This window comes from Cavia porcellus, unplaced genomic scaffold (assembly GCF_034190915.1).
Source record: "Cavia porcellus strain 051 isolate PalLab524CR breed Dunkin Hartley unplaced genomic scaffold, mCavPor4.1 scaffold_16, whole genome shotgun sequence".
NCBI lineage: Eukaryota > Metazoa > Chordata > Mammalia > Rodentia > Caviidae > Cavia > Cavia porcellus.
Window position 1 is genome coordinate 30325079 of NW_026947499.1, and position 14905 is coordinate 30339983.

The window sequence follows — 14905 nt, forward strand, 5'->3', positions numbered from 1 at the left end:
TTTCTTTTTTATTGGTACCGGGGAATGAACTCACGACTGCCTGCTTGCAAGGCAGGCGCTTATGCTGCTGAGCTAAATCCCCAGCCCCCTCATTTCTTGAAGAACTTTATAAAAGTTCTTTTCTGTGCTTTGTAAATTTTTTATCACTTCATAGACATTTCCTAGCCACTTGAGTTTTTTTTTTGTTTGTTTGTTTGTTTTTTTTGGGTCCTCTGATACATGTACAGGTCTGCTAATCCTTTTTTTCTGGCACTTGTACCCAAATTACTACCTGTTTGAAGTACTCTCCTCCCAGCTCTTGCTTTATTTATTTATTTATTGGGGAGGGGAACCAGGAATCAAACTCAGGACCTCACACTTCCAGGAAGGTGTTGTGCTGCTGAGCTATATCTTAGTTCCTTGCTTTATTTTGACAGAGGGTTGGCCCAGTCACTCCCACCAGTATTGGAGCCGTAAGTTACCACTGGGATGATGGCTCCACTAGGTACTGCTGGGGTACCCAGCCCACTTCTGACGTTCCCACACAAAGCCTTTCTCAGTTGGAAATCCCTTTGACTCATCTATCCCACGAGAGGCAATGGATACCTGAGAGTGCATGTTTGTGGCCTAGCAACCTGTAGTTCTGCTGATGGTCTCATCACCCCGGTGTTGTCTCATTTGAACAGTCACTCGCTCTTTCCTAGGGCAAAAAATTGGTTCCCAGCAGCCATCATCCATACCTACAGGAACGTGGCACATAGTAGTTACCAGGGGAGAGGAAGATGTGGGTAGGTGAAGGAGGACTGGAGTGCTCTAAGCTCAGTCCTTGGAGGCGGGTGCTTGTGTATGTGTGTGTGATTCAGGGCCAGTTGGGCATAGGTCCTCTGGTGGTCTATTTGTGTGTGGGAGCTGGTGAGGACACAATAGCAGAAAAATATTCATGTGTGGTTGAGTGAATCCTTTGTGTCTTTCCCTGCAAACTAGATCAGTGAGTGGGGGAATATGATGGCTTCATCCATGGAAAGGTCCTATAAGGTTGACAAGTTCCCTGTGGGTGGTGTAGTGGAAATACCTTTGTTCTGTGAGTTCTGAGATTAGGTCTACGAAGGTTTCATTTCAGGGACCACTGATGTCAGCAGAGAGCTCTCACTGTTCCCAGAGCTATGGCAGCTGTCAGAGGCTCTCAGCCTGGAACAGTGAGCTGGAACCTTCCTCAACCTATGCTACTGCCTGTATACCCATGAACAGACATTAGTGGCCACTGCCCAGGAAGATAGTCTGTGTAGTTGCTTGTCCATGATCCTGTTGAGATGTGGAATCAGAATGGCCTGGGCCTGGACATCTCACCCTGGCCTTCTTCCTCAGCAAGATACATAGATGACATGAAATATAGACTCACTTTATAGATGTGCTGCCTTCTAGAAGAAACCCAAGCTCTAGTGGGTACCACATGCTTAACATCTGGGAACAGGGCCACTACTCAGATACTCCCCAATCCCTAGGGTACCCCAAGACAGGCCACAGCCCACCCTGTCCTCTAGAGAATCTTGAGGGGTCATTTATGTGCATACAGATAGCATACATACATAAGTACATACAGATACTTTCTTTCATACAAGTACACATGTGTACACATACCAACATTCGGGCACTTAGCTCTGCAGACTCTTATCTGTGCACATATACTGAACAGCTACATGCCACACATTCCTGCTCATTAGACTTTTCTCAGGAATCTGTTCAACCCACTTCAGTATTGGAGGAGCTTCTTGGTTATCCCATGTTCTTACGTAGACAGTGGCTCTGCCCTGGATATGCATCATGCACATTGCAGGGACCTTCAAGTCACATTTTCAGGGTTGGTGATATTGAGTTCTAATCTCAGTTTTTGACCTAGTTGTGGAATAATGCCTGCTGGGCCCCAGAGGCAGGTATGTGTGCTTACCTACACTTACCCAGTACTCAAGTTTAAGGGCACATCCCTAGCACATATCCCTGCCTGCTGATGTGAGTGTACAAAACCTTCCAGGTGAGTGGAGCATAATGCCATGCATTTGGGTACCAGAACCAAGATGAAGACTTACGGGGAGGACTTGGTACTGCTGAAGAGGAGAGCTTGTCGTCTGATGGCTCCAGCTACATATGTCATTCCTGTTCTTGCTGCTGGTTCTATCACCTCTAGCATCCACTCACAATTCCCCCTGCCAGTGAACATCATAGGTCCATGGTCAGTGAGTGTTGTGGGTGGCAGAGGTACAGACTACCCAGTACTGATGAATGCCTGGTGAAGGGAGAGGTTTGTACAGTGCTGACAACATGTGATTCTTGCCCATTCAGCCCTGTTCACTGGTGGTTGTGTTCTAGGCTGTCACAGGTTCAGTGAGGCCCTTCTGCCATCTGCTGACTGATGTTTATTCAACTCATTCTTTTCCTTTTCCCTCAGATTTCATGTGAGCAAAGCTACCCCTTGAAACTAATGTGCATCATCTTCTTTAAGTTTGATCCTCGACCTGCTTCCAAAAATGCATACAGGTAACCCCCTTGTCCTGCATCCGCCATGCTTCACTGGGTCTGGGGTATGGGCTTGTTCTCACTCCACTTGGACACCATGTGCAAGAGAGGTGAAGGTAGGTCTGGGGCCTTGGATGGCCAAGTCTCAGTGGCAGGATCTCACCAGGTCGTCTAAGCTGGGTTTAAACTTGCTGTCTTCCTGCTACAGCCTCCAAGAGTGCTGAGATTATAGGTGTGTACCACCACACCTGGCTAAGTTTTTATCTCTTAAAAATGTTTACCAGAAATAATTCAGACTGTTTCAGCTAAGCTGTCACACTAAGTCACTGCAGCGTTGTTTGTAGACCCTGTGGTACCTAATGTCACAGCTAAATGTACTCATTTCACACTCATTTCATAAAACAGCAACTGAGGTATATCCAGTGTTTTTTCTCCTTCCAACAGAGGGATAGACCTCAGAGGTGGGCCAGGCTCCAGGAGTTGATCCTGAACAGCCTGTAGTTGAGTGAGCAAAGCAAGTTGAATCAAGCCTCCGGACAGAAGCCTACAGGGCAAGTGTGTAGTAAAGAACTGTTAACTATAACAGGGCACTGGAGTTGTGAGGGTCTGGCTGGAGAGAAGTAAACAGAACTCTTAAGAATACAGGAAGAGCAGATAGAGGGAGCAGCCATTCCCCCCATGGCTGAGATGGGATACCTAGTACAGTGCCTTGTCTTACTTTCAGGCTGAAATCCAGACTTTGCCAGGGAAGGTATGGTTGTGATCTACTAGAAACCAAGAAGTCCCTGTGTTACCATATTAGTAGAGTTTTTTGGGAATCTATCTTCTGGGTACATGTTACTGTTACTGGGTGGAGGTATCTGTTACTGGGTGGAGGCTAGATAAGGGTGTTGGCCACTGAATGCTGCTTACTACTGGCACTATAGGAACCATGACTTGAGGAGGCCACATACATTGCAGAAGCTTCCTTGTTATAGTTTGTGTCTGGGTGGCCCCATCAAGCCTCATGCAGTTATGGAGGTGGCTGAATCTAGCATTAGTGATTAGTTTGTAGGCTAGCGTTGGGATTGGCAGTGTAAGTGATATGCTAGCCCACAGGCAAAGCTGGCATACACTATAAAGGAAGGAAGGAGGCATGCTCTTTACTCTTTTGCCCTTTTCACTCTTGTTGCTTGTGGCTGCCATGAATAGCTGCCCCTTAGCCATGCCATCCTGCCTTATAGCCGGCTGAGTGTGGACTAAAACCTCCAAAAACTGTAAGATAAATGAACCTTTCCTTGCTTCACTTTGGATGTCAGGTATTTTGTCTCAACAGTGAGAAAAAGTAACCAAGACATTCCTAAAAAAAGCACCCAGAGGCAGGGGGAAAAGCTGCCCTTCATCCTCTAGTGTCTCTCCAGCATCCTCCAAGCAAGGAGACACAGTCCAATAGTCCTTAAATCTGTCATAAGCACTATTTGTTATTCCCATATACAGCCACAGTCTCACTTGATATTCTGTTCCTTGATGACCTTCTTTATGTAATGTAAAAATGGTAAGAAGGGTGGTGGTGATATACATGCCATGTGCAAATAGGCAGTAAAGAATTGTGGAAGCTGACTACAATGGCATGTGCCTGTAATCGTATATACTTGGAAGGGTGAGACAGGAAAATCATGAGCTCAAGGCCAGCTTAGGCAATTTAACAAGAAAAAAAAAGTAGGTGAGGGGAGGAGGAAGGAGATACTTCTTGGGCCTGGGCACAAGTATTTAATGCCCACATGCATGGGACAGGCTTTGCCCAGCTGGTCACCATTAGGGGAGGCTTTGTGTCCAGCCTGTGCTGACTAGCAGGATCAGACCCCAGGCTTCCTCCTTCACCACCTGGGCCTACTGTACCTCAAGTCAGGATGCTAGGGATTGCCCTTCATTTACTTTTACTGTTTCCCCTCTGTTACTTCCTTGGCAAAAATAACATAATTAAAAAACAGGGCGAAAAAACCTGAGTTGAAAATATTGATTAGCAAGCCAGGCTTTGTTTCCAGTGCTTTCATTGTGACTATCACTGCTGCCTCTTGGGAAGGTGTGGCAATAGTCCTTTTGAGTTTGTTCCTATGAAGTCACACCAGCAAGAGGATAGGCTCTTAATGGGAATTATCCATATTCATGGCATGTGTACCTTTCATATTCTTGTGTGGAATCCTCACTTGTCAAAATGTAACTGTGTTTGGAGATAAACTTTTACAAGGTGATTAAGGAGAGAGAGAGGAGATTGAGCATGATCAATATATCTAATGAATGTAATTATTATATATAACAAATATGTATATCAGTAAAATTAATTTAAAAATGGGGATGCATTCTGGAAAAAAATAGTGATGAAGGTAAAATGAAGTCATAATTGACAGGTCTGATTCTATATGATGGGTGCCCTTATGGGAAGAGACTAGGACTCAGACATTCTATGGGATGCCATTGTGAATACAAAGATAGTATACTCATCTATGTTCTGAGAGGAGACCCTCGGAGAAAACCAACTGTTGACACCTTGATCTTGGACATTAGCCTCTGGAACTGCAAGACAATAAATTGCTATTGTTGAAGCCACCAATTTGTGGTGCTGTTATGTGGTACCTCTGGGAAACTAAATATTGATGGGGTTAACAGCTTAATGTGGTCTCCTCCTGTAGTCTGCCCCAGGGAATTTTTTCTTAAAGTCAGATCCTCACCTCTCCAGGAGGAAGCTTAACCCCCAGCTTTCAGGATGTTGGTCCCTAGTGCTGGCCACTCAGGTGGGGAGGAAGAGGCTGAGCACAGACCTGTTTTACTTCTTCCCTTGGAATATGTGCATCACTTCTGGGCCTGTCCTTGTGGAGGTTGATGGCCTCAACATTTCCCACGCACCTTTGCAAAGCTTAGGCCAGATACTAAATAAACTGCTCCTAGGTGACTGAGTGAATATGCATTAGGCTTTCATGACTTTGACAGAGGAGTACAAAGGGCTTCCGGTATCTCCTACCCTTCCAGTTCTGGAGATATCCAGCAGCAATGGCAGGCCATAGGCTGGTAGCATAGGTCTTTCTGTGAAATTTCTAACTGGAGCCTTAATTAGAGCCTTGGGCTCCATGCAGAGGGCCAGTTTAGCCTACTGACTGACCTGTGGATTAGCAGACAAGTGGGTGTTGGTCTGAGTTTGGGCCATAATACCAAATGGCACCATACCAAATGGCATAATCTCAAATGTTGAAATCTCAAAAGATCAAAATAAAAATCCCTAACATCTAAAATCACCAAAATCATGATCCTGAAAATATGTTGCTGGGGAAAATAATTTAAGACAATTCTTTTTTTTTTTTGTCTTTTTTTTCGTTTTTGTTGGTACCAGGGATCAAACTCACAACCGCACACTTGCAAGGCAGGCACTTATGCCACTAAGCTAAATCCTCAGCCCCTTAAGACAATTCTTGATCCATGTCATGGCACATGGCTATAACCTCAGCACTTGGGACAAGTCAGGAGTATCCAGAGTTGAGGCCAATTTGAGCTACATAGAGAAACTATCTCTCAAAATGAATAAATAAATAAAAACAAAATAATCATTTGAACTGGGGATGTAGCTTAGGCAAGAGGCCCTGTGTTCAGTCCTCATTATCAAACAAACCAAAAAGGAATAGGTCAAAAGAAATATGTGTAAATACAATCCCTATGGTTGGTAACTGTAGGTACTCAGCTTCATAATTGTAGTCATTGGAAAGACGACAGACAATCTAAGGTTGATTTGTAGCTATGATAGGTTGCAGCAGCAGATATAGTTACACACACAGCCAAGATTTGGAGAAATTTTGTTTTTCACAAATACAGATGTATTGAGTTAAAAGGACATCGTTTCATTTACTGAGGAAGTTTCAGCATTTCTGCCTACAAGCTCAATAGCAATACAGACAAATGATGCAATTTTAAATTGATATTTTTTTAAATTTTATTTAAGGAGAAAAAAAAAGAAAAAGGTTACAAGTTATATAGAATTTCGGAAAAAGTAAACAGTAGGAAATCATTAGTTAATTACATATTGTCATCTTAGAAATAGTTGTTGAAGTTACAAAATTAAAGCATATCGAGGGGACTTTCAGTGAGACTGCAAACAGTTTTGTTCAATGATCCAACAAAACTCAGTAATATGGTTATCTGTCTTATACACTTAAATATATATGCAGTTATATCTTTTAGAGAACTTTCTTTTCCTTTCTTTTGTACAATGACAATTACACATTAAATTGATATTTTTGTTGTTGCTTTATTTCATGGTCAAACTCATCATAATTCTGTCCTTTTGTATTAGATTACAGTTTTCACAGTATTGGTTTTCAGAGATTTCAACATTTGAGACTAATCTTTTAGGATTGTGATTTTAGGATTTAGAATTTGGAACTAGGTGTGGTGGTACATACCTATAATCTGAGCACTAGCAAGGTATAGACAGGATCACTGCAAATTGGAGGCCATGCTGGGCTACATAGTGAGTTTAAGTTGGCCAGAACTACCTGGAAAGACCTTATCTCAAATTAAAAATAAAAAGAGAGAAAGAATTTGGGGATTTTTAGATTTTAATTATTTGTTTATGGCTTTTTAGAGGCAGGCTATTGCTATGTAGTTCAGGCTAGATACAAACTTACATGTAGCCCAAGGTGGCCTTAAACTCATTGTGATCCTTCTGCCTCAGCCTCCGGGGACTACAGGTGTGCATTACCATGCCCTGTGAGATTTGTAGATTTTAGGTGCTTATTTGGTTTGGTTTGGTAGTAGGAATTGAACTCAAGGAGCTACATCCCCAGTCTGCTGTGTGTGTAACTAGACTTTTAATAACAAATTAACTTTTTCTTTTTTGGTACTGGGGATCAAACTCATGACCTTGCCTTTTTGCTAGGCAAGCTCTTTGAACCGCTGAGCTAAATCCCCAGCCCCAGTTCTTTAATTAATTAATTAGGGGCCAGAGATTTAACTCTGGTGCAGTGCCTGTCTGGCAAGCATGAGGTCCTAAGTTGGATTCCTGACCTCCCCACCACTGCTAGTCAGTTAATTTGAGGCAAATTCTTACCAATTTGCCCAGGTTGAGCTTGAATTTATGATCCTCCTACCTCAGCTTCCTGAGTAGCTGGAATTACAGGTGTGTGCTACCACGTGCAGTATACTTTAGGGGTTTTGGTCTTAAAGGATTTTAGTATGAGGGATTATGTTTTTTTGGAATAATGGTCAGCATTCAGGGGTTTAAACTGCTATGTTTGCAGGACTTTGATGACTGTCATAGAAAACCCAGATACCACCAGCAGGGTAACATGGTTACATTGGCATGTAATCCTCATCTTTTTAAAAAATATTTTTTACAATCCTTTGTGGAGGCCCTTGCTGGCTACAACCTGGAGTGGCTGCTGGACAAGCTGTTACCTCGGGGGTTATCCCTGAGGACCTGATTGCTGGGTTGCAGCACAAAGCACTTGCTGCCAGGTCACCCCTACCCCACAATGATAGACTTAACCTTCCATTGGTACACATGCCCCCAGATAGTGCATAGATTGTCCCGACATACATTGCAAATGCTGTCCCCAGCAATGCAAGGTATGCGTGGAGCTTACAGATCATCGTCAGTGGTTGCAGTTAGCAGAACAGAACAAAACCAGTGGATGACTTGGCATGCTCAAAGCCCTGCACTGTGATATCACAGCCCCAGCTCCCTGCACACTGGGTGCAGATGGAGCTTCCTCTGCGCTGCAGCCCCCACCAGTATTGACTGAGGGCATCACTTTCTCATCTGTTTAGAACTCAGTATAAGTGCATTATACCTGCTCATCTCTGAATTCTGCATTTTAATGAAATCTCTGCAAAACCATCACTAATTCAAGTAAGCAGGGACTCCTATGTTAAAAATAACCTGGCAATTACTGTTCTCAAATTATTAGGTAACCATTCCTTGTTTAAAAATAGGTCGTTGAACATTTTAGCACAAAATCTCTGCTTAGTCAGCATTTCTTCTCATTTTCCCTTAAAATTTTTTTTCTTTGTTAGAGCCTTATGTAAGAATTGGCAACCAAAAATAAAATAAAATAATAGTTGGCAACCGAAGCCAACAGCCCCAACCTGACTTTGAGCTGCAGAGCTCATCACCTTTTCCCTGGGAGCCCTGACGGGGACCTCCCAGCTCCCTTTCCTCACTCACCTTCAACGGCCAGAGAGGTGAGAGCAGAGAAGGAAGATTTGGTATTAAAAGAGAAAGTACCAGAAAAAAACACATGAAAATTGACCTCCCCCCTGGGGATAATAGGGGTTCTGGGCCTGGTCCCTGGTCCCTTTCACAACTCTATAGTCTCCTCCCATTTAGAGACCATGTTACCTTTCTCCTCCTGACCATTGTCTGGGCCACAGCCAGTATGGGCCCAGGGGCATATGTGCTTATTATCAGCATGGTGCCTGCTAGGATGGCCAGGGAAGGCAGCCCGGCTGCTGGCCCTGCTACAGTGGTATGGTGGTGGTGGGGACACCTCCATTCAGAAAGGACAGCAGATACGATTTGAGACACAGGCTGAATTTGGGCTGGAACTCATCAGTTGGAGATACCAAAGATTATTCTGTGAATCGCTGGGCTTTGTAGCAGGCATGGCAGCCACCCGTATGCCACTGGGGGCAGATAGAGTGCAACCCTGAAGGCAGCTGAATGATGCATGAGACAGAGTGACTGGTGCTATAGTTAGGGGCAGGGTGGGCCAAATGGGGAATCCTGAAGGCTTCCATCAAAGACTCAGAGGGCTTAAAGTGATGTATAATCCCTGGGTAGTAACCCCCTCCATCCTCACCCCTATACACATAAAACACTGTAAATCACAGAATGAAACAGCCCTCAGAAGCCCCATGTGCTGCTGAAATTTGGTGTCTATCCACAATTCTTTTGGCAAGGGGTTCACGTTTTCAGGAAGCTTGCAGGCTTGCTGTGTCTGTTCTCAGGGAACAGGACAGATGGTCAGGAGTGGTCTTATACTTCCAGCCTGGTTCCTTCTGTGTGGTTGGTGGCAACACTGAGGATCTTCACCTGCCCAGCCATCCTTCCACAGGCCCTATTGTTGGCAGGGGCTATATGAGCAAGGGCTAAGGCTGTCCCATTGGGCCTGGCGGATCTGTCTCCTGGCAGTGAGCCATGGAAACCTATATCTTTGAATGCCACCTATCTATTTCCTGGACAGGGGCTCTGAGCAGTCTCTCTGGGAGCTGTCTGGGATCACTGAAGACCTTTGCCACATAAAGGCCTTGTGAGGACGGGTGGGTTCCTGTCCTCTTTGGAACTTGTGTATGTAAGCTACTACTGGAAATCTGATTTTTTAACAGAGAAAGCTGAGAGTGTAGAATGCAGGCTAAGTTCAATTTGTCGTACCCAGAGAAATAAAGAGTGCGTGAGCTGGACATGGTAACATGTCTATAATCCAGCACTTGAGGAGGCTGAGGTAGGAAGATCACAAGTTCAAGCTCAGCCTGGGCAATACAGTAATTTAGTGAGACCCTATCTCAAAGAAAGAAAGTTAAAAAGGGGGCCAGGGATTTGGCTCAGGTTATGAGTTCAATCTCTGGTACAAGTTAAAAAGGGGGAGGTCAGGGACATAGCTCAGTGTGAAGGCCTTAGGCTCAATCCCGAGTGGAGGGACATGGCTTTCTGTTGCTGTGTAAGATGGCCAATCATGCTTTCTTTTCTCAGGCTTATTTTGGCAGCCAACAGGGATGAATTCTACCACAGACCATCCAAGCTAGCTGACTTCTGGGGCAATGACAATGAGATTCTTAGTGGTAAGTCTTCTTTTACACCTGTTTGACAGGTATTCAGTGTCGCCCCACCAGAGCCCTTGGAACAGCATGAATGTACAAATCCCATAATGAGCCTCACAAAAGCCCTGCTTCCAGTGTAAATGCTGAGTATATGAATGGCGAGGGGTCTGGGGCAGTGCTAGATTAAGCCATTAAGCATCCTTGAGCTGTCCATTCAGGACTGACCATATGGCTTCACATGCTTTGGTCAGTCTGCACATGAAGACTGTGTCCCTTGGGCACTTTCCAAGGTACCTGTTTATGTGTTCATGTACCTCTGTGTGTGTGTTTTGTGTCTGCATCCACAGTTCTGCTGTGTATGCCTTGCTCCAGGGTTAGTGGGCTGAGTTTGGGAGCAAAACCTTAGATGGGATACATTTTGTATTCTTAGAAATATTACCGTTGAGCTTCATCCAGTTAGGGTTTAAGAGATCTTTTGGGTGTTTTGCTTGAAATTTGACAGGCAAGTTCAGAGCCATGCCGGTATAGGACATTTTATTCTCAAATTGTAAGAACTGACTTCCCTCAGTAATTAACCCAGCACACTGGGAATTACGTGTTTTTTCTTTCTTTGGTGTCTTTTTTTTTTTAGTTTTTTTGAGACAGGTTTTCACTATGCAGTTCAGGTTGGCCTTGAACTCACTATGTAGCCCAGGCTGGTCTCAGACTTGCAGTGATCCTTCTGTCTCAGCCTCCCAAGTGCTGGGATTACAGATGTGTGCCATCATGTCCAGCTATTGTGTGCTTTTTCTAATGTGGCTTCTGCAAACAAGCACTATTCCCTGCCCTGTGTAAATACTGTCCCCCAAATCCTTCGGGGTGTTCTTTCCTGGCCTTACTATGTGATTCCTCTGTGTAGCTCTCTTCTTTGGTCTCATGAACTCTGGCTGCCTCAATCTTCCTGAACTTTCCACCCTATCCTGGCTTCTGCCTGGATCCCTTTACCTCTCTCTCACTTGCTGGATCCAGGGGACTCTTATCTAATAAAGGGTTCACTTAATTTGTTTTTCATTTCTCAAATCTTTTATCTTATGACCCATTTTTTTATATGTTTCTTTTGGTTTTTGCTTATTTTATACAGAAGAGAAAAATCTTTAACTCTGTTACTTGACCAATTAAGGAATTGTTACTCACTTTTAAATTATTGATTTGTAGGATTTCTTTATGCATTCTGGATGACTCTTGTTGAATAAATACACATCTATTCATTTCCTTGATGCTGTCCTTTGGTGAGCAGAATATGTCAACAAAATGCAGTTTATCTATTCCACTGTAGTTTGTTATGTTTTATCTAAGAAGTCTGTACTTCCATAAGGTCAGTGATATTTTTCTCTATTTGCTTCCAGAAGCCTTCTGATTTTGAGGTCTGTAGTTTTGTCTGTGATTTATCTCAAAATTATTTTTATAGATGGTATGAGGTAATGGTTCAGGTTCATTCCCTACCCCCATCCCTCTAGTTGCTTCAACATCATTTATTAGATAGATATTTTTTTGCTTGTTGTATAATTATGGCAACTTGGTTGTAAATCAGTTGATCATATGTGTGTGGGTCTCTTCCAGAATCTATTGTGTCCCACTGATGCATGTGTCTGTCTTGATGTCAACACTGCAGTATCTTATTTACTGTCCTTTTGAGTCTAGTGGACTAATGAATGTCTGTAGTCCCAGTTATCCAGCAAGCTGAAGTGGGAAATCATTTGAGCCTAAGAAGTTAAGCCCAACTCATGCAACATAGACACACCCAGGCTCAAAAAAGAAATAAGGATGTGAGGGAGATCTGGCTGCGACACCTGTCACCCCATTGATCACCAGGGTTGACTCGGCTGATCTGGCAGGCTAGGTGGGTGTCCCCTTTCTTTCAATGATCCACATGAGTCCCTTCGCACTCGGTCAAAGAGGACGACCACCTCAATAGAGCAGGACCATTCCTCGGTCAAGGGGATATGAGTCGCTGCACTCCCCTGCTAGAACCTCCAAACAAGCTCTCAAGAAAGAAACAAACATTAAATAACCGTCTTTTTAGCAGGCCTTGAATCAAGTATAGTATGTTCTCCTTGTTCTTTTGCAGAACTATTGTTTGCTTATCCCATTTCCTCCATAGATTTTTTGTTTTTATTTTAAAATTTAATTTAATTTTGGGGGGACAAATTCTCACTGTGTCATTCAGGCTGGTTTTGAATTCACTATGTAGCCCAGGTTGGCCTCACATTCAGGACAGTTCTCCTGCCTCAGCCTCCACAGTATTGGTAATACAGGTATGTATCACCATGCCTGGCTAAAGCCTAACATTTTAAAATCGTTCTTCTTTGCTTTTAGCTTTAGAGTATCAGTTAAAAATTCCGTTTTTCAGAGTTACTTAGGTGATATCTGGGTATGGTGTTGTATATCTGTAATTCCAGCACTCAGGAGGCTGAGGCAGGAAGATTACTGTGAGTCTGAGGCTAGTGTAATACATTAGTATTAGTAGGGCATCCTGGAATGCATAGTGGGACCTTGTCTCAAACAAAACAAAACAACAAAGTTATTTATGTGAGTTCTTTCTCCTCCAGTGAGATAGTATAGATTACAATTAATGTTCCATGTTGCGTTTCCCTTATATCGTATTCTTTGTTTGTTTGTTTTGGTACTGGGAATCAAACTCAGGACTTTGCACTTGCCAGGCAGGTACTGTGCCTCTGAGCTATATCCCTGGCCCCTATCCTGTTTGATCTAGCTTAGATGTTTTCTTATATTTTCTGCTTCCTTGAGATTTGGGGTATATTTTTTTTTAATTTCCATGGTCCTCAGAGTCAAACAACACAATAAAGAGTACCCAGAAAAGTGTCTTCCCCTCTTATTACTGCTGCCCCATTCCCATTCTCCATTTTGTTCCACATTTTCTTATTCATCCTATGGAGGTGCCTTAGTTATTTTATTCATCACTGGAACCAAATACCAGACACCCACAACTTAAAAAAGGAGAGGTTTCATACTTAGCTGGCTCCAAGGTAGGATGGCATTGCAGAGAGGCACAGTGGTAGAAAGCTGTTCCTTATGGCAGCCAGGAAGCAGAGAGCAAAGGGAGAAGGTAGGGAGGGCGATAATGTATAGTCGTCCAGTCTGTGCTTTCAGTGAACTGTGGCTTCTCACCAGACCCCACCTAACTGCTCTGCCCCATAATCCACCTTCCAGACACATGAGTCTTTGAGGCCATTGCAGGTCAAATCATAACATTACGCCCTTCATCCCTGAAAGACTCATGTGTGTCACTTTATACAAAATTCATTCAGCTCATGTCTAAGAGTCACCACAGTCTCGGCAGCTCCAGCCCTGCTGTTGAGTCCAAGTCCAAAAAGTCTCCTCTGAGACTCAAAGCAAACTCTTAGCTGTGAGCCTCCATAAAAATTAGAAAGTCAAACATTGCTGATACAAAGTGGTTCAGGGTAAACATTACCATTACAAAAAGGAGGAATAGGAATATAGGAACCAATGGGACCAAAGCAAGATAAAACCTGACAGGGAAAACATTAAGTCTTGTAGTTCCATGTCTAGCACCCAGGACAAACTGTAGTGAGATATTAATTCCAAAGGCTTGGGCAGTCATGGCCCTAGGGCATTGCCAGTGCTTGCAGCTCACATGGCCTCTCTCTTGAGCTGGCTTTGTGTTGTGGCTTTCCTCAGCTGTTCCAAATTCCTGGCTTCTCCACTTTCTCTACCCATCCTGGGATCTCTGATGCAGTTTTGGCTTCATTCTCATAGCTTCATTCAGTGCCTTTTCAGGGGCACATTGCTGGTCTTCCAGGCCTTCTGAACTCTGACCCTCTGGAGTAACAAGTGGCTTGTTTTGTTTTCTTTTGTGTTTTCATTGCTGGGGATCCAACCCATAATCTCTTACATGTTAGGCAGTACTCTGCTACTGAATTACACCCTGCATCACCTTTAGGGCATGTCTTACCTAGTGGTAAGTTTTGGTGACATGTGTAGTACTAACCATGAGGCCTGTGTCTGTTCCTGGTAGATGAAGCCCCAGGTAGGGAAGCTGTCTTAGTGCCCTGAACTCTGACCCTAACTAATGTGTAAGATGTATTCTGCAGAAGTCATATGCAGACCACCCAGTTTCAGGTTCACCCATTGATATCAGGGTGGGCATATTTGGTGCCTACAATGTCTTGGGGGACACGGTTATTACCTATACTTTTTGTGTAACTTAGGAGCTGCTTTACTTTGCAGAGTTGGAGCTCCAACCAATGGCCGGGGCAGCTGGGCTGAGCTACATATTCTCATGGAGCCACTGACATTGTTTTTCCTAGGGGACAGGCACTGGGTGGGAACCAGAGCAGGGTCAGAACCCATCACAATGACTGGTAACTCTGTCACTTGCCACAGGGCTCGACATGGAAGAAGGCAGGGAAGGAGGCACGTGGCTGGGCATCAGCACAAGAGGGAAGTTAGGGGCACTCACCAACTATCTGCAGCCACAGCTGGACCGAGATACCCGTGGCAGAGGTAAAGGGAAGCAGGGGGAGCAGGACTGGGCCTAGTAAGGCAGGTAGGGTGGGGCAGCCAGGATAGGCAGGAAGCAGGAGGCATTTGAGGGAGCTGCTGCTAGGCTCCT

The 14905-nt window shown here is 44.1% G+C and overlaps 1 protein-coding gene across 8 annotated transcripts in view; it reads left to right on the plus strand.

Annotated features, from left to right (window-relative positions):
- Tango2 (transport and golgi organization 2 homolog) overlaps window positions 1-14905 on the plus strand; it is a 40142-nt gene that overhangs the window by 15220 nt on the left and 10017 nt on the right. For 4 of the 8 annotated variants that reach the window (XM_003478388.5, XM_063226123.1, XM_063226126.1 and 1 more), the window contains exons 2-4: window positions 2423-2511; window positions 10205-10293; window positions 14677-14796. In XM_003478388.5, coding sequence (XP_003478436.1) covers window positions 2456-2511; window positions 10205-10293; window positions 14677-14796 — 265 coding nt within the window. In that variant the 5' untranslated portion in view covers window positions 2423-2455. Of the gene's footprint in view, window positions 1-2182; window positions 2207-2422; window positions 2512-10204; window positions 10294-14676; window positions 14797-14905 lie in introns of those variants that run through there. The other 4 variants (XM_063226128.1, XM_063226127.1, XM_063226122.1 and 1 more) reach the window with 3 other exon arrangements.